Raw genomic sequence first — 26,296 nt, forward strand, 5'->3', positions numbered from 1 at the left:
GCAACCACGTCCCAACGGCACTGAGCACAGCTGTCACCGCATCAACCCCACAGGCTCAGCAGGACAGACCTTGCTGAGTCACTGCAAGGTCCAGGGGCCCAACAGAGAAAATGGGTGCCAACTCCGCCCCCCCCCCCCCCCCCCCCGCCCCGCCCCGTTCACCTGTCAGAGTCCCGTTCACAGAATCGGTAAGATAACATCCTGCAAGCAAGTATTACCTGGCAGCAGTCACTGCCATCTCCTCATCACCATCAACACCATCATCACACATCACCGTCATCACTGCATTTCATTGACTTAAGGATCAGACTACCTGTATTACAGTTCGACCTCTGAAATCAGGATGGATCTGACAGTGGGTGAAGTGTCGGTTTCACAGGCAGCATTTTTTCTTGCCTAGTGGTATGTGAAACAATGATATGCTTTACAGTGGATGGCATCTAGGAGTAGATAAATATGGCATTCACACCCTCTACCTGGCACCATTGTGGCCCTGAACTCTGTGCCCAACTCGTGTCACTCAGTGAAACTTCCAGATGAACCAACCCATCATAACTGCTTATGGCCCCTACTTACAGCTCATGGCAAAGATACCCCTCTCTGTCAATTCCCCCTAGGCAACGCCCCCAACCAGGCTCCCTGCAGAGCCCCGGGCTTCCCAGAATGCACCATGGAGACAGAGGCAGCTCTCCTCTGGGACCAGGGCGCCTGCCCGGATGACTCCGATCACTGGCAGGCGGCCTGCGCCAGCGTGGAGCCCCCAGGAGCTCCAGGCCATGGCCCAGCTGGGGTGAAGCCGCCAGGAAGTGGATTTGGCACAAGTTCCTAAAGGCCTACACAGGGAAGCTAGAGAGGGGGGACAGTCTCCTGCCACCCAGAGAAATTCTTTCTACATGTGAGACCTGGGAAAATCTGCCCAACACGCTCAGAACAATCTCACCAAACGGGGTGGGAGGGCCAGAAGCTTTAGAGCAGAGTTTGGCAAGAAATTTCCAGAGGGTGTTCCAAGCACGCTGAGCTGGGCTCCCACAGGCTGCAGGCCAGATGCTGGGCTCCTGGAGGGTCCTCTCTGCCGAGGGCGGGCTGGGACACAGCTCTGGCAGCCTGACAATCATGACATCAAAATGCAGGTGCCCAGAAACTAACCAGGAAGGAGCTTCTCTCCGAACCACCGCTCCAAAGCAGCCGGTGGGGTGGAGCTGCAAGGAGCAAGCGTGACTCCTGCTCCTGACACCGACAGCTGTGTGGCCTTGGGCCAGTCACTTTCCCTCTCTGAACCTCAGAGGCCTTCATTGTCAAATAGGGAGAGTTCAGATAAAACAGACTAAGAAATTGCCAGAGATGGAAGGATATACCATTGTGATGACAGGGCCAATCTATGAGAAAGACAAAGCAATCATAAATGGGCAGGAGCTTCCAAATTCATAAAGCAAAGATTAACAAAATTAAAGGGAGAAAAGGACAAATCCAGTTATAGTAAAAATTTTTAAAATCCTCACCGAGGATATTATTTTTCCACTGATTTTCAGACAAAGTAGAAGGGAAGGAGAAGGAGGGGAAGAGAGAGAGAAAGAAAAACATCCATTCGAGAGAGACACATCGATTGGTTGCCTCTGGGGACATGCCCCAACCAGGGCTGGGGATTGAGCCTGCAAACCCTTGACGGGAATCAAACCCAAGACCCTTTGGTCCGAGGGCCGATGCTCTAACCACTGAAAAAACTGGTCAGGGCCAATTGTAGTAAATTGTAACACCTTCCCTCAGAGGATGTGGTGCATGTGTGTGTGAGTGTGCATGTGGGGGAGGACGGAAGGGTGAGTGTGAGTACATGTGCAATGAGAGGCAGTGGATATGAGTGAAGGTGTGTGCATGTGTGAGAGACAGGAGGGTGTGTCTGATGGAGGAGGTCTGTGCACAAGCGGAAGGAGTAGGCAGGGGAAGGGCCCCAACAACCCGCTGTTTTTCCAGTGACTCCTCCCTCTGCCCCTCTTCCTCGGGACCTGCCCTTAAGCCCAGAGAAAGGCCCTGTGCATCCCTGTCGCCTGGCCAGTGACAGGTAACAGATGAGCAGGGTCCAGGTTCCGACTGTTAATGGGAAGGAATCAGCAATCACATCTCATGGGAGCTCTTAAAACCAGGCTCCCCATGTCCATCTTTTGAAAACGAAAGAAAATGCAGTTTCAGAAAGAGAAAGAGAAAGAGAAAGAGAAAGAGAAAGAGAAAGAGAAAGAGAAAGAGAAAGAGGGGTGAGGAGGATCAGGCCACCAACCAAGCCTCCTGCTCACACACAGAGCCTGAGAGGAAGAGAGCCCACCGGGGGATGCTCAACACTCTACCACCCCAGCCATGGCAGGGCTGAGGGCGGCGAGTCAAGTGGCCATTTTTCATGCTTAGTTGGGGATGTGCAGGTTCGCTGGCAAACCCTCAGCCCCTGCACCCGAGGGAATTGCGGGCCTTGTTTCTAGAATGGCATCACCCACCAACTCCAACCCTAGCAAGACTCAGGCCTGGACCTCTGCGGGGCCCTGAGCCCTGTCCCCACTAGACTGGGCCCTGGGCCCAGCTGCTTTCTGCAGGCCTGGGTGACTCGTGGTGTCCCTGGGGCTCAGCCCTCAGTGCAGACAGCCCTGCCCGAGAGCCCCCAGCCCTGTGGAATGAGCATAAAGCCATGCTGGGCCTCCCTTGTCCAGCAGCCCCCTGGACGTCACATAACCACACAAAAGAAAGAGCAGTGCATGGCTGTGGGAAAGACGCTCTGGGAGGGGAAAGGGCACCCCGCTGTGCGGAGGAATCAGGATTCAAGAGTCGGTACCACAGCCAAGTGGAAGCCACGCTCTGAGGCTCCTCCAGCCGCCCGGGACTCGGGCCGGACACTGTGCTGTGACCCCAGGACCTTACAGAGCCCCCCTGGCCTGGTTCCACTGTGTCTGAGAGTCTGGAAGACCACGCCTGCCTCCCACCTGCCTCCCTCCCTCCATGGCAGGCATCAGAATCCACACAAGCCTTAATCCCCGCCTGCGAAGGCCCTCATCTGGAAGCCGGGAGACGGTTTACGGGTCTGGGAAGGCTTATAAAACGCTGCTGCAGTATGTCAGCGCTCTGCCCTCCCTCCTAGGAGCCCTGCTCTGGAAGCTGGAGCAGGGGACCCATGTGTGGGGACCAATGCCGCCTCCTTGTGTGGCTAAACCAGGTGGGGCTAGATGAAGCCAGGCCCCTGCTGGCCCCTGCCCCATCATCTCCCGTAAGTGCCACTTAACCCCGGGCAGGGGGACAGCCAAGGCCCTGGCAGTAGACCACCCTGTTCTCCCATGCCCCAGCTCTGCCCCTTACTGTCAGTAACTTGATCCAAAACTCTCAGGTTCATGAGCCTGGGCCTCCTCATCTGAAAAGTGGGACTGGTGCCACCTACCCACAGGGCAGCTCAGGCCACCTTCTGTGGTCGGAGGAGGCACGGGCAGCCGGGGGAGCTGGCATCTTGCTCACAGTCACCTAGTTAGGTGGTGGCAGACTGCAGCCAGTGACAAGACCCACAGGGGTCCTGGGCTGGTGGACAGTCAGTGGGCAGCTGTGGAATGGTTGAGGGTCCGACAGGACCCACAGGGCAGAGGTGAGCTGAACCTGACACATGGCTCATCTCTCACCTGCTCTTTTTTTTTTTTTTTTTTTAATCATGAAGCACATGTTGTTTTTAAATGTAAAATATAATGCAATCTGAAGATACCTTTAAAACACTGAAGTAGTTCCTAGAGCAGTGATGGCGAACCTTTTGAGCTCGGCGTGTCAGCATTTTGAAAAACCCTAACTTAATTCTGGTGCCGTGTCACATATAGAAATTTTTTGATGTTTGCAACCATAGTAAAACAAAGACATATTTTTGATATTTATTTTATATATTTAAATGCCATTTAACAAAGAAAAATCAACCAAAAAAATGAGTTTGCGTGTCACCTCTGACACGCGTCATAGGTTCGCCATCACTTTCCCAGAGTATAATCAAATGAGGGGCAACATCTACGTAACAGCTTTAGAGAATAAAAGAAGGACATCTTTACAATGGCATTGATGGCATAGACATTCTGGAAGGGGAGGCCTTTTTCGTAATCATCGCTTACTTAAATCCTACCCATTTGTAGCACCCCCACCAGTGACTCCTCCTCCAGGCAGCCTTCCCTGACCTCCATCTCACTTCAGGCCACCAAACGTTGGCTGCAGGCTGCCCCAAGCCAGGTCTGGGTGGGCCCTCAGTCATCTCCCATGAACCACACATACCACGATCTGCTATCCACTGAGCCAACCTTTATCTCCCACATGGTACATCCTGGCATCGCATCTGGGGGGAGTATGGACATTGGAGTCAAACAGCCTGATTGGAATCCCAGCCCGAGTACTTGCCAGCTGTGTGACTTTGGACAAGTGACTTCCCCTCTCTGTCCTCAATGTTCCATATCTATGAAATGGGAAAACCTACCTCCCAGGACTGGTGAAAGGTTACAGGAGGGGATACAGGCAAAGCTCTTAGGACAGTGGCTGGCACAGAGGAGGCTTTCGATGCTGTCTGCCATTGGCATCTTCCTGGTCGTCATCATCTCCTTAGACCTCACTGTGTCTTCATCAGGACCAGGTGGGTGGCTAGAACCCTGTCACCAGCTCTGCCCCACAAATGACACTAATTGGTGGCAGGATGACGTGGCTCTGACCTGAGGGGGTCTCCCTTAGACCCTGAATGATTCCTCTCCCACCTCCCTCTGGCCCTGTGGCCAGGAGGAAACAGTAGACCCGAGAGGCGGCTGTTTCTGCCCAGAACTCTGGCTCTGCTGAGCCAATACCAACTGGGCCTTTGTGTCATGTATTTGAGGCTGCTGGCACCTCTGGAAGGAAATCCAATCCAGCCATTGATTTCATACGGGGCTCCACACCAAACAGGCTGGGCGGCAGGAAACAAAAGCAAGTGGCTGGGGTGGCCAGGGCTGGGACGGGGAACCTGAGAGCCATGGTCTCAGAGCCAAGCCAGCCCCTGACCTCCGGGGTCTCTCCCCGCTCCATCCCACTCCTGCCAACAGGTGCAGAAAGATGAGATGGTGAGAATTTGACAGCCGCAGGGGAGCCAAGGGGCTCAGCTACTGGTCCGTCATCTGCTCCCATTTTGCAGAGGGGAACACGAGACCCAGTCAGGGGGAGGGTCTTGCTCACGGCCACTGTGAGTGCAGGGGGGAGGGGGGCAGCAACCCAAGGCTTCTGATTCCCACGGTCGTGGCTGGAGCAAGGCAAAACCTCAAGAGCAAGTGCAACCTGTTCTCAATTCCTTTTTCTTTTTTTTTAAGTTTTTATTGATTTTTCTTTTTTAGAGAGAGAGAGAGAAAGGGAGAGGGAGAGAGAAAGAGCGACGAGAGAAAAACGGATGGGCTGTCTCCTGCACTCCCCCTACTCGGGATTGAGTCTGCCACCGGGGCATGTGACCTGACTGGGGATCTAACCAGGACCTCTTGGTGCATGGGACGATGCTCAACCAACTGAGCCACACCGGCCAGGGCAATGTTCTCAATGCTCAATACAGCTCCCCTCCTCCTGGGAGGAGCTGACCAACTCCCATCTTGAGGCACAAACCTGAGGCCTGGAGACCTGCAATAGGAGGTGTGACTGTGGTCAGGGAGGAGTCACAAATGGGGCTTTCTGAAGCCTATAGCATGGTTTTTGCTTGCTTAAAGCCCCCAGGAGAAAGCGGAACGCCAAGGGCTAAACAGGGAGCTACCAGGTGACTCAGCAATTCCACTCCTGGTGTCTACCCAAGAGAAATAAGAACACATGGCCTTAGCCGGTTTGGCTCAGTGGATAGAGCATCGGCCTGCGAACTTAAAGGTCCCAGGTTCGATTCTGGTCAAGGGCACATGCCCGGGTTGTGGGCTCAATCCCCAGTGGGGGACTTGCAGGAGGCAGCCGATCCATGATTCTCTCTGATCATGGATGTTTCTATCTCTCTCTCCCTCTTCCTTCCTCTCTGAAATCAATAAAAATATTTAAAAAAACAAAACACACATGCCCACACCGAAACCTGCACGCACATGTTCACAGCAGCATTATTCACAACAGCCTCGAAGTGGAGACAACCCAGGTGTCCATTACCTGAGGAGTGGATAAACAGCAGGTAGTCTGTCCATACGGTGGGATATTATTCAGCCATAAAAAGGCGTAAATACTGATATATGCCACCACATGGTTGAATCTCAAAGACGTTAAGTGAACACAACCAGACACAAAAGACATTGTATGATTCCATTTATAAGAACCATCCAGAATAGGCAGATCCCTGGGGACGGAAAGGAGATTAGTGGTGGCCAGGGGCTGGGGGGGCGGGGGGGGGGGCGGGATGGGGAGTGACTGCTAATGGGTACAAGGTTTCTTTCGGGGCTGATGGACATGTTCTAGAATTAGAAAGTGGTGATAGCTGCACAACTCTGTGACTGTACTAAAACCCACCGAATTATACACTTTAAAAGGATGGATTTTATGGTGTGTGGATCTTATTTCAATTTAAAAACAAAAACAGCATCTTCTCAGGGTCAGCCCGCAGTCCTCCTGCCAACGAGACCCCCACCTGACCGGCCCTTGCAGCCTCTGTGATGAGCCCTCCCTGCCCTCTGGCACCTGGCCTTCCCCACTGCTCCGAGGTCCCACCTCAGGGCCCTGCCCAGATCCTCTCCGTCGCTCATGTGGCAGCCCCCACCCCACGCATGTCTCCCAGCCCCTCCATGACCCCTGTCACAATCCCTCCCTGCACCCAGTCTGGTTTGTTCACTGCTGGACCCTGAGGCCCAGAACAGTGCCTGGGACACAGTAGGCGCTCAATAAAGACAGACTGAACACATGGACAGAATCCTTTGTGACTGCCAGGCCTTCAAGATAAAAAGCCACTAACTCCTGGGCTGTGTTTACCTCTATCAGCAGTCTCATCCCAGTGCTGGAATCTTCTGGAAGTTTTAAAATCCCAGTGGCACGAAGGCCATCCCTCACAGATTCTCATTTAACAGGTTGTGGTAGGGTCCAGTCATGGGTATTTTTTTTTTCCCAATTATCATAGTCTAGTCATTGGCACTTTACAATTCAGACTGCTTCAAGTTGAGTCACATGCATTTCCAGGGATTCCAAACACTGCCAAGCCCTCCTGCCCCATCCCTCCTTCCCACTGCAGGCAGAACTACTTAAGGTTTTCCAGTAACGATACTCCCCACACCCAGGCCTTCGCACATGCTCCTCTGCCAGGAGCACATGACTCCCGTGTGGACCCGGCTGAGTCCTTTTCAGTCTTCAGGACTCAGCTTAGATGCCACCTCCTCCAGGAAGCCTTTCCTGAACGTACCCATTTCCCAAACTTCTGCTGGGCTCTCAGCAGACCCCAGCAGAGAACACACTGCATGGCCACAGTCAGTCCCTTCACTCCTGGTCCCCTGCCAGCACCCAAGGGCAGAGGCTGCCTGATTCCACAGCACGTCCTTGGCGTGTCAGGTGCTCACAGAGCACCTGGCGGACAGTAGGCATGCACGCAAACATTTGTTGAGCTAATGGGCAGAAAGTGTGTTTACATTTCTCGAGGGCAGCCCAGGACAAGGGTAGAAGCAGAAGTGCAGCTGCGTCCCTGGCACAGGGCTGCCAGAATTTCTTACAAAACTTATACATATAATTATCTGGTGTTACTGAAAAAAAAAAAAAACACAAACCAGCAAAAGTGGCATAAGGCTATGGGCCTGTTGGTCTTCCTGGTGTAGCGTTGTCTGAAAAATGATGATCAGCGAGGTTTTTCGGACCCTAACATGTCATCATCCTACACAGGGTAGAATATCATGGTGGTTCAGGGCCCCGGCATCACAGATGGAATTTAAATCCTACACCTCACTAAATAGGGAGATATTAGACAAAGGGTACAAACTTCCGGCTATAAGATCAACAAGTTTGGGGATCTAAATTACAGCATGGTGGTTACAGGTAATAATACTGTATCATATCCTTGAATATTGCCACGAGAATAGATCTGACGTGTTCTCACCACAAAAAGAAAGGGTAACTATGTGAGCTAATGTTATGGTGGTAATCATTTTGCAACAAATAAATGTATCAAATCAACACACTATATACCTTAAACTTATAAAATGTTATGTGTCAATTATATCTCAATGAAAATTGGGGGGAAATGAAAATAAAATAAAGAAAACTTAGACCCCAAGAAGTCATTCTCCTGTCCCTAACTCCACAGAAGAAACCGCCAATAAATCACTAGATATGTTCCCAGCAAGTCTAGGCACAGCCTCAGCATCCTTCTCAACACAGTGCCCCCAGTCCGCTAGGCTCAGGTGGGTACTGCAGACCGCTCGTGAGCCCTGAAGACCAGACCTTTCATTCTGACAGATGGGGAAATGGAGTGAAGGTCACCCAGTAGGTAGAAGCTCCTTTCACAACTGTCCCCATAAGTTCCCACTTGGGGCTACATGGAGAACGGCAGCCAGGTTCTGAAATGCTTTTTCTGGACGGCAGGAGTACCATCCCTCTCCACCATCCGCACTGAAAAATGGACCTAGGGCAGACGATGAGCCTGAATCCCAGACTGGGGCTGTTCCCAAGCTGAGAAAATGTGCAAACAAGGCAAACTTGCCCAAAACCTACAAACGCTCGAAAAACACTCACGGGTGCGATCCAGGGAAATCTAACCAGAGAAGGGGCCGGAAAGTTTTACAGATTCTGGCCGTGGCCAAAGGCAGCCACCCCTCCTCCAGCCCCTTCCCTTCCCTGCATCCAGAGTCGGCTGAGTTTTGAAGACCTTTTGTCTCCGCTTCCTCTTTCCCAGTTGTCTCCAATCACCTCCAGGTTTAGGACAAGGCAAGTCTGGAAAGTTCAGGCCTCGGAGCAGATGGCTCCCAACTGTCAAGCAAAGCACAGACTTGCCCTGGAGAAGGTGGTTGGCGCTTGAGAAAGGCCTAGAGCCCAGTTACTTCCCAGCCACGGCCTGGGAGAGGGTGCCAGCCAGCCCAGCGGGGCAGCCCACAGAGCTCCCCGGTCTGATCCGTCGCCATGCTGAGGTGCCCCACTGGCCTGGACGGGGCAGCAGGAGTGGCCAGGCCCTCCCTGAAGAGCAGGAGCCGTGTGGGCGCAGATCGCCAGGAAACACGGGAAACAGATGTGCGTGCCGGGCCTGACAGGCGAGTGATGACAGACGCGCTCTGCAGGCCTCAGATGTCAGCGCTGAGAAAAGAAAGGCACCGCGGCAGCAACACCTGTTCTGGGCTGGGAGGCCGCACTCGGGGGCTCGGCGAGGCGTCCCCACGGTGAGGGGCCAGGGTGCGGTTAGGTAAACAGCTGCACGCTCCATTACCCAGAACGCTCTCCAGACGGAGCTGGAAGAGGGAAGGGCGGCCTGCCCGCCAACTGGCTTGCAAGGAAAGCCAATCGATCATGCAGCTGACCCATCTTGGACGGAGCAGGCCTCTCCCAGCAGCAGGAGAACACCTGAGCAATGCTGAGGAGAGCACAGACACAGGGCACAGGCTGTCAGCAGGCCAGAGGAGCGGGGGACAGAGAGCCGGCTAGTGGGGGCTTCTTGGGGCCTCTAGTCCATACAGACACCTCCTGCCTCTCAGCTGCGCTGGGTGGAGGAGACACATGCAGAGAAAATGATGACCTGCCCCCCGGAGGGCACTGCCACCTTCACAGCTGGAGCCCCAGAGAGGACAGAACGGCAGGACAGAGTAGAGGTTGGGGCACAGACAACAGAACTGGACTCCTGGGCCCAATGCTGGTCCTGCTGTTACTGGCTGAGTGACCTTGGGCAAATTACTTGATCTCTCTGGACTTGCTGTTTCCTCTAAGAAATGAGCACAGTGGCCCCTCCCCACACAGGGTTGTGATGAGGATTCAGTAAGTGTGAACACAGGTGAAGCAGGTGGCACAGCCTGGAACACGGAAAACATCCTCTACAGGCATCATCATCATGATGTCCCCAGTGCCATCTCCAGCAGCCTGGTCAGCTGCGCCGCGCCCACTAGCTTTGAAGAGAGGGACAACCATTCTCCACCCCCAGCAGAGAGGTGGGGGCCAGGGACTGCGACGTCAGAGCCGGAGGGTGACAACAAGAGACCCAGCAGAGCATCCAGTACCTCAGGGAGGGAGAAAGGAATGGACACGTCTCGTATCCTTGCTGAACGTAAGCTGCTCTGACATCACAAGCCTTCCAGAGGATGATCATCTACACTGCAACGGAGGCTCAGAGAGGGCATGCGTTTACCCAAGGTCACACAGCCAGCTCCCAGCAGAATGAAAACGAAAGCCAGGCCTGTCAGAATGAAAATGAAGCCCAGGGTCTTTCGGTGGCTCTGCAGAGCCTTGTGTGTGATGGGGTTCCTCCCCGGGGAAGGGATGCCAGGCCCCTGGAAGGGTGGGTTGCAGCCTCCCCAGCCCAGCCTTGACACAGCCCTATCCGAGCGGCGGCTCAGAGACGTGGTGACTGCAGGGCAGGGTGCTCCGGGGCAAGGGGTCCAGCTGGAGAGAAAAGCCACAAACACACCCCAAGGGCACTGGTGACACTCTCTTTTCTTTCCTTCTTCCCTTCCGTCCTTCTTTCCTTCCGTCCTTCTTTCCTTCCCTTTCCTTCCCTTCCCTTCCCTTTCCTTCCCTTCCCTTCCCTTCCCTTCCCTTCCCTTCCCTTCCCTTCCCTTCCCTTCCCTTCCCTTCCTTTCCCTTCTCTTTCCTTTCCTTCCTTCCTTTCTTTCTTTCTTCCCTCCTTTCCTTCCCTCTTTTCCTTCCCTCCTTCCCTCCTTCCTTCTCTCACATTTTCTTTCATACTATTTAAAGTTGTCACTAAGGAATAAATGCTAACAGGAAACAGCTGAGGCATTATAGAAGGCGGTATGGATGAGGCTCTGGAACATGCCGTCCCAGTTAAGTGGTTTCCCTGCGGCCACCCTCCAAAGCCCGAGCCACTCCCCCCAAATTCTCAAACCACACGCTAAAGAGAGACACAGAATATGAACGTGAGAACCAAGGAGTCGGGAGCTGGCATAGGAGACGAGCGTGGCGGCCTCTGCCCCTCCCGGGTGGCTCAGCTGCTTCTTTGCCCACAGTTCCTGCGCACCAGTCCCTTTGTAGTGCTCCCAGCTCCCGCAAGCGTGCATGCGCTCTCCCCGCCCGGGCCTGGCACGGACTCCTCCTCCTCCTGCCGTGCTCCCAGCTCTGCAGGAGGCTATAGTCTTTGTTGACTCTTTGTCCCCTGACACTGAAGGCTCTGAACTTGCCACCAAGTCCTCGGTGTCTAGAACAGCACCAGCCTCAGAGGAGGTACCTCGTAAATGCTGGCTGAATGAATGGGAGGCAGAGGTGCCGGGAGGAAAGGCAGAGGCTGCATTTCCGGCATCTCCCATCAATCAGGTGCTCTTACAGGTGGGGTCTATGCTTCTCTTTCCATCGTCTAATCCAGCCTGAGGCCCACCCTGCTGCCTCCACCACAAACAGGCGCGCTGGCCTCACCATCCACCTGCATTGCTGCCACAGCCAGGCCCTGCGGGGATCTGTTCCTGGCCTGTTCCAAGCCTTCTTGTAAGAAGTTTTTATTGCTCCCCTAAACCCAACTTCCTTTTCCTGCTTTCAAGGCTTCTAGTTACTCCATCCTGACTTCCCCTTCATCTCACCTCCACCAATCCCACAGGTCCTCCTGCCCATCCAAGGCTGCATGGCTCCTCCTTACCTCTGTCCCTTTCCTCCTGCTTTACCTCATTCCATCCAATGAATAGGACTTAGGGATCAGAAGATCAGGGCTCAAAAGCCCCTTAGCCATCTACTTGAATAGTTATCAAGGTCATCGGACTTTTCTGAGTCTCGACTTACTCATCTGTAAAATGGGAATCATCGGGCCTCATAGGGCCATGGTGAGGAGTTAGAAAAAGAAATGGTGCAAAAGTTAGTCTGACATCCAGCCTTCCCAAACTCACACTGACCCCTTCTGGACAGACACCAGCTTGCGAGTTCTTCCACAACAGGCTACCCTCCACTCCCACCTCCCCAGCTGGACTAAGAACTGTAGCTTCTTTTGTTTCCTCAAGCTCCTATCCGTTGAGGCCCCCAGTTGGCATCTCATCAATCCTGACGAGCGAGCAAATCAACATGAGAAAACTCAGCCCAGTTTGGATGTTCTGCAGAAAACATGCTGTCGGAGAGGCCCCATAGACAGCACTTTGATTACCCCATGACACACTGTCATACCTGAAATCCACACCCAGCCTGCAAACCCGAAGCCTCGTGGAAGATTAACCCAGAAAAAACTGCCCCAACACGTCGGGTGGACATGGTCCCACTACGATCCAAGCACTTGACTTTCTGGGAGTGTTTACATTCCCCCATTCATTCAGTTCTCACAGTGACCCTGCAAGGCGGGTGATAGAGATTGCCACTCCTCAGCCAAGGAAAGAGCTCGGCGAGGATAATAAACGGACTCACTGGCACTTGGTCTCTCAGAGAAAGGAAAAGAGTGGAACCCAGGTCCTTCCTGCTCCAAAGCTGGGCTCTTCTCCCAGTGCCAGCCCTTGTGGAAAGTGCAATTCTCCAGATGCCCAGCAGTAGGCGCCACAAAGATCTGCCACCCACCACAAATGAGAGGACCTACCACCAAAGTCCCCAAAGGCAGCTCTGAAGTCCAAAGCAACATCAGTGGAGAAGGAGCCCTGGACAGAGCATGAGGAATGGGGCCAAACACATGACGGGGGATAGAGGGGGGGGGGGGCGCAAATTTGGGCCATGTCACTTTATTTATTTATTTTATTTCAGAGAGGAAGGGAGAGGGAGAGAGAGATAGAAACATCAATGATGAGAAAGAATCACTGATTGGCTGCCTCCTGCACACCCCACACTGGGGATCGAGCACTCAACCCAGGCATATGGCCTGACTGGGAATCGAACCATGACCTCCTGGCTCCTAGCTTGACACACAATCACTGAGCCACGCCGGCCAGGCCATGGGCTCGGTCACTTTAAAGGTGCCACACACATGGACACAGGAACCTTTCAAACAAGTGGAATGACTATTCCTGAACAGACCAGAGAGAGAGTTCCCCATTCCCACATCCTTCTGCCGGCCCCTCACCAGCGGCTACCGCTTACAGGCGTCTGATTGAAACAAGCCAGTCTGTCTTTGGTAGAAATCAGGATTCATGACCCTGGGTGGCCATAATGCTGATCACAGCTCACAGATGCCCACTTCAGACCCACCAGGGGCAGCGCCTGCTTCAGCCTTTGCAAAGCCAGATCCGAAATGAACTGAGCCCTGTCTGGCTCCTCCTGGGCAGGCAGCGTGAAGGCAGGCGCCTTATAAACAGGGCCAGCGCCAGGCCTCCTGCCTCCTCCGGCACAGCTGACTTGCAGAGAAGAAAGACTCACTTCCCACAGGGGGAAAAGTCTGTTTAGGCCACTGTCCTCCTGGGTACCAAACCCCCACATCTGGAAATCTTTCTATCTGCTGTTAAGCAGCCAGAGTCACAAAGGAAAAGTGTGAACTTGGATGGAAAAATCTGGAAAAGCTAAGCCACCAGGGAGCTAGAGTGAAGAGGAACTTCCACCTCTGATGTGTTTGAAACCGGGTAAGTACGGAGACCTCTCGGTGACCTGCGTGGCTGGACTAATTACCAATGTTATCAGGCGGATGACAGACATGCCCCGAACTTCCTCTGTTTGGTAGATTCTGCTGCAAACACACTCAAGTTCAGGCCCATGCTTGCTGTTTTCAGCTGTGCCCTATTCTTCCACAAGACCACTCCTGGCCCCCAACTCCTCTGAGCTGGGCATGCCTCTGAGCCAGCCAAGCCGGTACATCCACCCAGCACCAGCCTGCTGACTCAGGCAGGGCACCTCCTGCTGGAACACATCACACAGAATCAGTGCTAACTCCTGGCAGAGAAACAGAAAACATCTCTTCTTTCCCTGCCTGGATTTCAGAGGATGAGATGAGAACCGCTGCTTACCTTTATCGCCGTTGCCACTGGGGAGCTCCAGCCCACAGGTCCCTGGCGGGTAAGCCCTTGGCCAGCACACACCAGTGTCCCACACTCCACACAGGCGCCGATGATCAGCTGCCGCCCGTCGTCCACCAGCAGACTGTGGCTCGCTCGCAGGGTATAGAGAAACAAGGGCAGCCGGGCCACCCGCACAGCCTTCAACCCAAGACACCGCTTCCTCTCCTGCTGGCAGAAGAAGCACACAAACGTGTCCACCTGGTACTGCCGGGACCAGGCACTGACAGCATGGTGGGCATTGCGTGCCTCATGCTGCAGCCACTGGCCTAGCAAGTCGTGGTAGCAGAGCACGCAGGTGGCCACCAGGCCTGTGGAGTCGGCAGGCCTGGCACGTGGAGCAGGTGGGTACACAGTGAGGAAGGGGAAGAAGGGTTCCTTCTCGCCCAAGCGACTGGAGGGGTTCACGTTGAGCTGGAACTCCTTCCCGGGGCCCAGCTCAGTCCCGCAGATGTAGCAGACGGACACGGCGCTGCCCTGGGTCGATGTGGGCAGCTCGGAGAGAGCAGGGTCAGAGGCAGGGAAGGCCTGGTGGTACCTGCCCAGGAAGCCCTGCACAGAGGTGATGAGGTCCTCATTCTGACAGGCCCGGTACAGGGCCCAGATGTCCTCCAGGACGCTGAAGCACTTGGGGCAGCTACGAACCTCACCTCGCTTGTTGGGGCCTCGGGCATTGGGGGGACAGGGCAGGAGGCTGAGGAAGGGGAAATGCATGGTGCTCCTGGCATTGCCATTGAGGATCCTGGAGGCCACAGCCCGGGCGTCAGGGGTGCAGTCCTCCCCACAGAGGTAGCAGGCCTCTGGCAGGGTCCCCGAGGTGGTGCCCTCCTCCCTCGGGAGCCTCCTGCCCTTGGAGGCCATGCCGGGGGCGTGGCTGTTCAGAGGCACCACGTACAGTCTCTGCAGGACAGGCACGCTGGCCAGCTCGAAGCTCTGCCACTGCTGCATGAGGGAGGAGAAGCAGCAGGGACACACCAGGGTGCTGCCGCCCTCGCTGATGGGCTGAGCCCCGGGAGGTGGGCTGTGCAGCCACAGGAAGGGAAAGAAGGGGGCCTGAGCCAGCTTCTCCTGTTTCTGCACGTGGATCTGGTGCTGCGAGGCCGGGGACAGCGCCGACCCGCAGATGTAGCAGCAAAGGCCCCCTGGTGGCGCCGGGCGGCTCTCCGGAGGAACCCGGGGGACTCGGCCACCGGTTTCCTTTTCTTTGGGGCCACAGGGGCTCGGGAGAGGCGGCTCCTTGCGGTCCTCCTCCTCGCTTGTGATGTGGATGTCACTGTCCTCAGAGAGGCAGTAGCCTCCACGGGGCTCCCCCAGGGGCCTGCTCTCCAGCGTCTTGGCGGCCCTGCCTGAAGGGGCTCCTATCATGCCGTCTGCAGGGGCCACTGGGGCTGGAGGGCCTGGCCAAGGGCCTTGAATCCCTCTCAGGACACTGGCCCGGGCCTCAGGGACCCAGGGCCTCCCGAAACCCTTTCTCCGGCGCCGAATGCCGGTCTTGGGCTCCCTGTCCACGTGGAGCTTCGAGGGGTCCCCCTCCTCCTCCTCCAGGTCACCCTGCGCGGGGGTCTCGACGCTCTGTCCCGGAGGGGGTCCCGGCGCCGTCCTCCACTCCTGGCAGCGGCCCCCTCGAGGCCCAGGCCCCAGAGGGGTCCGCGCCGCTGGCGCCCCGTCCTGGCGGGGGCTTAAGGCGTCGCGCGCGACAGGGTCGGGCTCCGAGAGGGGGTCGGTGTCCGACAGCTCGGACAACTCCGAGTCTCGAGGCTCTTCGGCGGAGACCCGGGGGCCGGGGCCACCGCCGTCGTCGTCTTCGTCGTCATCGCCGGCCGCGCCACCCAGAGCGTAGGCGACGTTCCACTCGCGGGGGGCCCCTGCGCCCCCGCGGCGCCCGCCCGCGCCCGCGTCGCACTGGTGGGGCCGCTTGAGCCAGTACATGCGCTTGTCCACGGGCGTGCGGGCGCGCTCGAAGGCGGCCCACTGCTCGCCCAGGAAGCAGCGGCACACGGCGCACACCAGCACGCAGCCGTCGGCCGGGGACAGCTCGCGCGCGCCGGGCGCCGGCTCCTGCTGCTGCAGGAACGGGAAGAAGGGCTGCGCCGGGGTCCCCGCGCCCGCCGCCGCCGGCTGCTTCACCTGCAGCTTCAGCTCCTTGCCGCGCCCGATGCCGCCGCCGCAGATGAAGCAGGAGAGCCGCGCGCCGCCGCCGCCCGCCGCCCGCTCGCCCACGGCGGCCATGAGCCGCTGCTTGCGGGAGACCGGCCGCCCGCTCATGGCCGCCCCGCGCCGCCCTCAGCGCCCGCCCGCGCCGCCGCCGCGCCCAACTTGGAGCATGTGTGCGCGCCGCAAAGTTTGGCGGCGGGCGGCCGGCGCGGGCGCGGGAGCTCGGCCGCTCACAGGGGCGCCCCCCCGCCCCCGGCCCGCCCAGCCCCCGGCGGCGCCGCGCCCAGCGCGCCCGGAACGCAGCGGCGGCGGCGGCGGGCCCCGGGCGGCTGGAGCGGCAGCCGCATGTGCGAGCTCGGCGCCTGCCAAAGCGTTGGGTCATTTAATTGGGGAGGAGGGAGGCGGGAGGGCGGGCGCGGAGGGAGGAGAAGGGAGGAGGAGAGCGGGCGGGAACCAGCGGGCGGGGAATCCCTCCCTCGCGCGCCCTCCCCTCCTCCTCCCCGTTCTCCCCCTTTCCTCGGCTGTTCCCCCTCTTCCCTCCCCCCGCGTCCCAAACTGCGCACAATAGCGCGCCGGCTCCTCTATCTATTTTGTGTCCAGCCGGGAGCCGCGAACGATGATTCATTGCCCCAATTAGGGGCTCTCTCCAGCGCGCCAGGCTGGAGCTGTCTGAAGGGTCTCCTCGGGGGACCCGCGGAAACCCATCAGCTGCTACAGCTGGTCTTTAAGTAAAGGTCAAGCAGGACGCAGGAGGAGCCAGGTAAGGAAGTGGCTGGTGTCCCCTGAGACTGAGGAGTCTGCGGAGGCGCTCTCGGGGGAAGAGCAGCCTCAGTCCAGGAGCCAGTTCCATTCAGGGTGCTATGGCCCCCTCCTCCTTCTAAAGGGGGGACCCAACAAGGGCCATTACAGCCCTCCGCGGCCCAGAGTTGGGGGCACTTTCCAGTGCCCAGTGTTCTAAATTTGGAGGCAGAGGGAAGAGGAGCCTTCCCCTCTCCTGGAACACACTCGTAGACGCACCATCCTGGGGGCAGAGGCCTCCGCCTGACACACCCCTCTGCACCCCTGTCCAGGGGCAGAAAGGGTCCTGTGTGTCCAGAGCTGTGTGTTCCAGGGCAAGTGACTCAACAACTCTGGGGCCTTCCTTCCTCTTGTTAAACAGGAGCGCTGACAGGGGATTCACTGTTTCCATGTAATTATTGTGTATGTGAATAGATGCATTGTACTTATTTAATACACAGAGACCTTAGCATGTGCCAGGGTTCTTTTCTAAGCACTTTATTTATTTAGTTATTTATTTATTTAGTTAGTTATTGTTAATCCTTAACGGAGGATATTTTTTTCACTGACTTTTAAGGAGAGTGGACGAGAAGAAGAGAGAGAGAGAAACATCGATTGGTTGCCTCCTGCATGCCAGATACCTGTCCTTGACCAGGAATCAAACCCTCGAGCTGAAGCTCTAACCACTGAGCACACCCGCCAGAGCTTTTCTAAGCACTTTATATGCACCAGCACAGTGACTCCTCCCAGTAATGCTGGGTTAAAGTGTGATGGACAGCCTGTTTTACGGATGAGAAAGAGGAGGCACTGAGGGTTAAGTTGCTTTTCAGGAGTGCTGGGGCTGGGAGTCAGACCCTGTGCAGCCTCAGCAGGCACACATCTGGTCCCCATCACCCTCTGCTGACCGTGATTGTCTATGGTAGGAGGCATGGCAAGGACCCCTCCGTACTCCCTGCGCTCTGACAGGCTGAGAGGCCTTGGCACGTCCAGGCCTTTCTGGGCCTCACATTCCCATCTGTGAAATGCCACCCCTTCCAGCCTCAAAAATTCTATGAGTCTCTGACTTCTAAGCAGGTGACAGCTACCCTGACCTGCCAGCTGGAGCCCAGAGTGAGCCCGGGGACAAAGGTGCCATGTGGGCCCCTGTGCCCTCTGGGGCACTGACATGTAAATAAAACTAGGCTTCCTCTGGCGAGGAGGAGGGCCATGCATTATAAATAAATGGAACAAGAGGAAAGGGCCACCTCTTTGGAAACCCTGGTGGCTATTCCAGGGGTCACAGTCCAGGGGTGAACAGGAAAATCGGCATCATCGCCAGAAATGCAAAATGCAGGCCTTCACCGAGGCTCATAAAACAGCTGTATCAGCCAAACTGCCCCGAAGGAATGTTGGAGGCAGGGCAAGGGGTTTCCCTGCTTCTGGCATTTTTAATACCTGGTGAGAGGAGGTGGACGGGTTAGAAAAACTTTAAAGGGTGAGGTCTGTTTGATTGTATCCTAGCACAAGTAGGAAGCCTCACACAGACCAAGAGTTGCTGGTAAAGCTATGCCAGCTTAGGCAGTGCAGGTCCACTGTGGGGTTACTCGTGGGTTCCTTCAGGCTTGCACATGCTGTTCCTTCCACCTCAAATGCCTTTCTGGGCTCTCTGTTCCTCTTCTCTTTATGATCTTGGCTGCAGTATCTTCCCGGAGAGACTTCGCTGCCGTCTCCATTTCAAATCGGTCCCTCCTGTTATTCTCTGACTCAGCTCATTGGCATAGGAATTTGCTGTTGATTTTCTTCTCTGTCGACTGTTCCCTGTCTGTGCTCCTTTCCCCGGGCAGGAATCAGGTCTGTCTTGTTCAGGGTGGATATCCTGTCCCATCCCTCTCTGGTTGAGTGAGCCTTGGGAAAACCTCTCAGCTCCCTAAATCTCAGTTTCCTGCTCTGTACAATAGGATCTTGATCCTCACCAGATTTTTGTGTGTGGATCAAATGAGGCAGAGAGAGCCCGATGCTCTGGGCACGGGGCCTGGCACGTTGTAGGTGACAGTGTGTGTGCGTGTTGACTCTGCCTGGCTCTGTCCAGTGTTGAGGAGGTTCTACTACTGCCTGTCTGCAATCTGAGGTGAGAGGGACACTGTGATGAGGTCCCACACAGTGTCTGAGGAAGGAGGGCCCCAGGGGTCAACGGGATAAAAAAAAGGGAGGTGGAGTTTTCTTGGCTAAGCTGGAATCAGTCAGTATGTGCCACATGTGTGAAGGTGTGTGCCTGCATGTGCTTGTGTGTATGAGTATGCATGCATTCAAGTGTCTCTGTGTATTTGTGTTTGCATGTGTTGGTGTGTACGTGTGCATATGTACATGCATGTGCCTATGTGTGCATATGAAGTAGGCCAGGAGCAGGAGGAGAGAAGCATCCAGTTGGATGTTTTATTTCCCTCAATGACCCAGTGACTCAGGTAATTCCCCTGCCACACATCTCGGGAGCCAGGCACAGATCTCGGAAGGAGGAAGGCAGGTGATGATGGTTGGTGATCTGTGGGTGGATGGCATCTGGGTGGGGCCACGAGTACAGATTGATATAGCAGATTAACACCGCAGTTCTGCCATTTACTAGCTGTGTGGCCTTGACCTGCAACTTAACCTCTCTGAGCCTCAGTTTCCCCATCTATAAAACGGGGATAACAAAACAACGTCCCCATAGCGCTGGGAGGAGGATGGAGTGAGACAGCCCAGGCGAAGCACTCTCTCTGAACACAGAGGTGACAGTAGTTTGGCACGTGGGTGGGATGTGAAGTACACGCAGAGACCCGTGCCTTACAGATGCAAAGACACCAAATCTTAACAATGAGCCAATGAGGTAGGTTCTGTTATATCCCCAGTTTACAGGTGAGGAGACCAAGGCACAGGGAAGGGCAGTAAAGGCCCAAGGTCACACAGCGTGGTGGCTGGACCTAGGCACCATGTCTCCATCAGTCCCTTAGCTTTGCCCTAAGTCTGAGATGCCAGCTTGTTAGGGCAGGAAGGGCAGTCTTGTCCTCCTTCTCCTCACATGCGTCCCAGTTTCACAGGTAAGGAAACTGAGGCCCTGGCAGGTTTGTGCCTGGACACAAAACAGGCCAAGTGTGCACGAAGATGAGGAATGTCAAGGCACATCTGTATTAGTGCCACATGCCAGAATAGTCTCAAAGTTCCCGTTTGTAAGGGAGAAGTGAGAAAAGCTCATCAGGAATCAGCCACCAGAATATCCCAGAACCACAGCCTCCCAACCCCAGCAGAGCCATCTCTCTGCTTCCCTGAGTCTCTCCACCCCATTTGCAGCTCCCTCAGACCCTGCAGTGTGCGGCCCCAGCTCTCCCCATCTCTGTTCCTAGGATGCGAGTGCAGTGGACTTGAAAAGCTCTGACAGAGGCTCACAGGCAGACCTGGCTCCGGGAAACGGGAGGAAACGGGAGGAAAGGCCCGCCCCTCAGTTCTGCAGGAGACCACAAAGCATCATTGCAGAGCAGCTGGGCACATCTCAGACTTGAGGCTTCCTGCAGGGCTGGCTCAGAAGCTTCAGGAACCTGCCCTCACCCTGGGGGAGAGTGAGCTTCCAGGCTCCCAGCACTGAGCACAGGTGATTTTATGTGTCTGTTTCTGAGCCTGCCTCTCCCACCAGAGCAGAGCCTGGGTGGCTTCCCTTTTCCCATCCCACAGTGTCTCAAAGCCAGGGGCACAGTTAGGGCCCATCCCTGCTTGAACCTGGGATGCCAGACTATATCCCAAACCTCACCACACCTTCTAAGTTCCAGAGTCGGGCAGCTCCCGCCATCTCCCCTGCTCCGTCTTCTAGTCTCTTACTCTTCCCAGTGCCAGCAGTCCAGATCAGTGCCCCAGCTTCTCTGGACCCCATACCCCCACTTCCGCCTCACTGGGGCCTTTGCCATTTCCTCCTCCCTCTACACTGTGCACGCACCCCTGGCATCCCTCCCAGGCCCATGCACCTTCCCAGGCTGGCCCATCCTGCCTCTTTTAGAGGCTACGTATGCTGTGTGTTTGGCCTCTAGCTCACTGGGGACTAGAAAAACATAATGTATCATCTGACTGCCCTATTTTTTGCCTAAGAATGAAGCAAGCGCTTCTCTCCTCTCAAATAGAGCTTCAAACATAGCCGGCTACTGGCAAAAGTATGTTCTTCTCAGAGGAGGAAATGAAATCGTTAACAATAAAGAAAAACAAGACCTGGGATTTATGGAGGTCTTGGGTGTATGAACCATTTCACATGTATTAGGTTGCAGGGCAGAGCCAAGCAGGAGTCCCCATCTCCATTTGAGAAATGAGGAGACTGAGGCTGAAGGGCACCGTTCCTGAGACCAAGCTAAGCTCCCAGCTGCCAGGCTGGTGCAATCTCCTTGTGTTTTGTATGTGTGAGCTGTGCTGACTTGTTCAATGTAAACACTGAAAAAGATGAGTTGGCGACCCTAACTCAGCATCCCTTCTTCTTTCAAATACATTAGCCTCAGAGAATGGAAGTCGGGACCACTTTCCATATCTGGGGCCTGACACAACATAGGCAGAGGCATTTGTAAGTTGCAAAGTGCTTTCTGGAGGAAAAAAAAAAAATCACTGCTTGCATTGCACAATTAAGGATCAGAGCACGGGATACATACTAGATGAAGAGCAGAATCAGGTGCCCCTAAAATTCTGCCTGCTCCCGTTAACCTGGAAAAAGAATCCAGAAGCAAACAGCCCAGTCTCCCCGTCCAGGAGACACCATTCCCCCAGTCTCCTCCATCTCCGAATCCCAGGCTATTCCCATGAACTTCGGAGCCTCATAAAACTCCTTTGATAAATGATCACCAGGGTGGACCTGCCACTGGGGATGATGGGACAGGCCCGCCACATAAATCTTGAGTGTGCTCAAAGACTCCCTTGCTGCTGGCTTCTCAACAGACCCCTGATTTGCAGCACAAAATCCACAGCGATCATTTCTGTGGTTGCTTCCTGGCTTCTGAGCCAGGGAGGTTTCTGGAGAAAGTTGGGCATAGGTGGGTGGGGGAGGGGTGGGACAAAAGCAGAAGGTAATGACTTGGAACTGCCTTGAGGTTGCCCGGCATGCAGTAGGTGCTCAATACAAACCAGTCTGTGCCCTACAGCATGTAAAAATGGCAGCCAATGTTTCCCTGTGTACTGACTACATCCGAGATGCTATGTTCAGAGGTTACATCATCATCTAGTTTAGGTCTCCAGACAGCCTGAGAAATAGGCATGTTACCCGGTTTTACTGATGGGAACGTTGAATGCACGTCCCGCGATCACAGAGCTGGGAAGTGGTCAAGCTGAATTCAAACAGAGGCAGACGGGCCTTGCTCTGGTGTGTACTGACTGCCGTATGCCCAGCTCCTGGCCTGCCAGGCCAGCCTCCCCTGATCCTTTGCAATAAAGGCATCCTTGTCCCTGGGTGGGTCCTGTTAGGGAGGCTATTGGTCAGGGCTTGCTGGATGCCTGTGAGTCCGGTTTAGGGCTTCACCAGCGGCCCTGCCCCCACCCAGGCTCCCCTCACCCTCAGCAGCCAAGCTCGCAGGCCCTGGAATACTCAGTGGGCTGCGGCAGGTCCTTGGTGCTGGTACTGCCGACAGGGGCTGGGGAGTCAGCAGCAGCAGATTCTTTCCAGCTGTTACTCTGAGTCACTACAGGATATTCCAAAGCCTGACCGCCAGCCGGCCTGTCCTAGTCTTTTATTTCTGCGGTTGGTTGGGCCTGGACTCATTGATGGGGATGTAAACTGGGCCTGAACCATGTGTCCAACACTAAACTGGGTTGTTGTTTCTTAAAAACCTTTTGTTGAAGTGTGGCCTCCATACAGAACAGTGTGCGTCATCACAGGGGTCCAGCTTGTGGAATTTTCACGGAGTAAGCACATCTGTGTAACCGGGACCCAGAAATAAGGCCTGTCCCGTCTCCCAGCAGCCCCCTGACTTCTAACACCAAATTGTGTTTTTATTTTTAGCAGCTTGATTGAGGTATAATTCACATACCACACAACCCACCAATTCAGTGATTGCAATTCAATGGCTTTTGGTGTATGTAGAGTTGTGCAACCATCGCCACAATCAATTTGAAAACATTTTCGTCACCTCGAAAAGAAACCCCGTTCCTTTTAGCTGTCACCCCTCAATCCCTGAGCCCCTGGCAGCCACTAATGTACGTTCTCTCTGTATGGATTGGCCCATTCTGAATGTTTTGTATAAATGGAATCACATGTGTGGCCTTTTGTGCCTGGCTTCTTTCACTCAGCGTAATGTTTGCAAGGTTCACTATGTTGTAGCTTGTAGCATGTGTCTGCATAGACCGTCTTTGTACTTTGTCTAAATAGAAATATATGTGCTCTGTGAGTCTGGCTTTTGGCTCTGCATTATGTGGAATTTTCACAGAGTAAGCACATCCCTGTTTTTGCCTGCAGGAGTACTCACTGCTTTGTATCGCTGTATAGTATTCCACTACTATATATACCACAATTTATTCACCCATTCCACTGTCAGTGGGCTTTTAGGTAGTTCCCGTTTTAGGCTAACACGAATACTGTTTCTCTGAACATTCTCATTCATGTCTTTTCTTGAAAAATCCATGAGACATTTGTGTTGAATAGATACCTAGGAGTAGAATTGCTGGTCACGGCATAAGCATATGTTTGACCTTAGTGCATATGACATTTTTAATCACATTTGTGGTAGCTTGTGGGGTTCCCAAGGTTCCCTAGTTCCTGACCTCCCCCCCCACCTCTCAGCTGCCCGCCCACCAGCCTGAGCCCATGGACCCTCTCCCTGCAGGGCACCCACCCTGCCTGCTGAGCAGCCCCCAGGAAACCCATACAGGCTGCAAGGGAAAAGGGCTTAGTGGCCGGTGTTTTCATTGGGTTGTGCGAGCACGCGTGGTTTCACTGTCCTGGCTCTGAAATGATGTTCCTTTCACAGGCCAGAAATACTTAGGCATGGCTCGCTCCAAAAGGGGAAACACATTTTAAAATGCCAATCTGCCCAGGTCTTAGAAGGATTTAGAACATTCCAGCTGTCGAGAGGATGGCGCTCACCAGGAACAGTGACTTACCGTCCCTCGTTCCCACTTTGGGTCTTGACTCCACTCCCTCCTGGGCTCAAAGCGTGTTCTTGCCTGCCATCCTGGGGGCTGGGTTAGATACTGCACAGGGCCTACAGAAGCGGCCAGCGGATGGTTCAGTGGGGTGTGTCTTAGAGTGAGGAGATCAACCCTTAGCCAGCCAAGCTCTGTTCTAAATCTCCACCCATCGTCCACTTCATCCTTTCAGTGACCAGATGAGGTAGGGGCACAAGTATTATTTCCACATTATAGATGAGGAGACTGAAGTCCAGAGAGGCTAAGCCACTTGGCCAAGATCATACAGCTTCTAAGTTACGGAGCTGGAATTTGCACCCAGAGCCCCCACTTTTTGTTGTTGTTGTTAATCCTCATCTGAGCATATTTTTCCATTGGTTTTTAGAGAGAATGAAAGGGAGGGGGAAAGACAGAGAGAAACATCAATGTGAGAGAAACACATCGATTAGTTGCCTCTCACACGAGCCCTGACCAGGGATGAGAATTAAGCCTGCAACTGAGGTATGTGCCCTTGACTGGAATCAAACCCGAGACTCTTCAGTCCACAGCCAACGCTTTATCCACTGAGCCAAACTGGCTAGGCCAGAGCCCCCACTTTTAAGTCCATCGCCTCTGGATTTGGATAGAAATCTCAGCCCTGCCACCTCTCTGTGCGACCCTGGGCAAGTGGCTGAACTTCTGAGCCATATTCCCTTAGTCCAGGTGAGTGTGGAGAAAAACCATGCCTACCTCCCCTCATGGCTGCGGGGAGGACCAGCGCCGGGACTCAGAAGCACCAGAAACAGTGGGTGCTGTAGGAAGGTCCATTTCACCCACGGCTGCTCCCTGAAGTGGTCCCCGCCTTCGAGAAGTCCTTGTCTTCTAAAGGAGATCTTTTTGGCGAGAGTTGAGAAGGTCCAAGACCCTGGGCAGCCCTGACTCCTCCAAGGTCACACACAGAGTCTCAAGGAGAACCCTCAGCCTAAAGCCCCACCACCCTTTTGGAAAATGGGACTCATGGTTTTGAGGGCACAGTGCCATCACCCAGTCACTCAAGAACTTATTTCTTTCTGACTCCATCTCTTCCTCAGGGCCCAATGCTTAGCTCACACGATGCCAGCTCTGGTTTTAAGAGAGAACCAGAGCAGGTCTGAGGCTCTGAGGGGTCTCTGGGACTCCAGGCTCAACCCAGAGTCGGGTGGGTGGGGCAGGCAAGGAGCTCAGAGTCAGGCCTGGTGTCCTGTTGCGACGCTGGCTAGGCACCCTGTCGCGCCTTCCAGAAAGACTATCTCCCTGTGGGGACACCCGCGACCCTACTCAGGCATTAATATTTATTAGACCTGAAAGCTGAGCCCCTGGCGAAGGGAAAACAGCCGTGAACAGGTGCCGCAGCGGCTGGCACCCCGGCCCGGGCTGTGGGCAGCTGGGGGCTTAGTTGAGGGTGAGGGGCTAGATGAGGCGGGCTGAGCAGGGGCCTCCTAGGCAGCAGAGATCTCAAAGGAGGGAAGTGGGCGACCATGGCCGCAGACAGCTCACTGTGAGAAGCTGGGGGCTCCTCCTGCTGGGGTGGGCGAGGCCAGAGGGCTGGGGAGAGTTCGAGGGCTCCAGGCCTGGGTGGAAACCAGGAACCGGGGATGGGTTTGGCGGGACAGCAATGGTTGCTTCACATCTGTTCTCTGCCCAGGAGACAGCGTGGTCTTTTCAAAAGTGCAAATCTGATTGTGGCCTCCTTACTGCGTAAAATCTTCTCAGTTTTCATAGCTCTCAGGTTAGGAATGAAACTGCCTGCTAGCTGGACCTGCCATGTCTCCAGGAGACCGCAGGACCTCTGGGCCCATTGGGCCTTCCCAAGGGACACCCCGCACTTAGCATCAAGGACCTTTGCACGTGCTGTTTTGATGGCCTGGAACTTGATTCTCTCCCCCTCTTTAATTCCTGCCATTTCCCAGGTTCCCGTGCCTCCTGGCTTCCCACTAGGATCCCCCAATGAAGACACTGGTGGAGACCAAAGTGCAGGCAGAGGGAGAAACCAGGGTTTTTCTTCCTTGCCTCATCCCCCTCTCTCCCCCACCTCTCCTTTTCCCCTCTCCATCTCTCCCCCTCTCTATTCTTACCTCCCAACCTTTAAGCAGTGTCTCTAGAAACGAAACGACCATATTTACTCTGTGACTCCAGCAACTCTGTCTCTTCTTTGTCTGCAGCCCAGGGTGATGGCAGCTCCCTGCAGTTCCTAATCTCCTCTGTTTGCTCTTGCA

At 54.9% G+C, this 26,296-nt stretch overlaps 1 protein-coding gene across 4 annotated transcripts in view; it reads right to left on the reverse strand.

Annotated features, from left to right (window-relative positions):
* Nucleotides 1-15,964, reverse strand: part of GSE1 (Gse1 coiled-coil protein) — a 419,522-nt gene extending 403,558 nt beyond the window's left edge. For 3 of the 4 annotated variants that reach the window (XM_070398663.1, XM_070398662.1, XM_070398661.1), the window contains exon 1: nucleotides 13,989-15,964. In XM_070398663.1, the coding sequence (XP_070254764.1) occupies nucleotides 13,989-15,401 (1,413 nt within the window). In that variant the 5' untranslated portion in view covers nucleotides 15,402-15,964. The remainder of the gene's footprint in view (nucleotides 1-13,988) is intronic. The other variant, XM_070398667.1, reaches the window with a different exon arrangement.
* Between the last annotated feature and the right edge of the window lie 10,332 nt (nucleotides 15,965-26,296).

The sequence above is a fragment of the Myotis yumanensis genome, unplaced genomic scaffold (genome assembly GCF_028538775.1).
Source record: "Myotis yumanensis isolate MYYU_CA2020_CCGP unplaced genomic scaffold, mMyoYum1.0.hap1 SCAF_18, whole genome shotgun sequence".
Classification (NCBI taxonomy): domain Eukaryota; kingdom Metazoa; phylum Chordata; class Mammalia; order Chiroptera; family Vespertilionidae; genus Myotis; species Myotis yumanensis.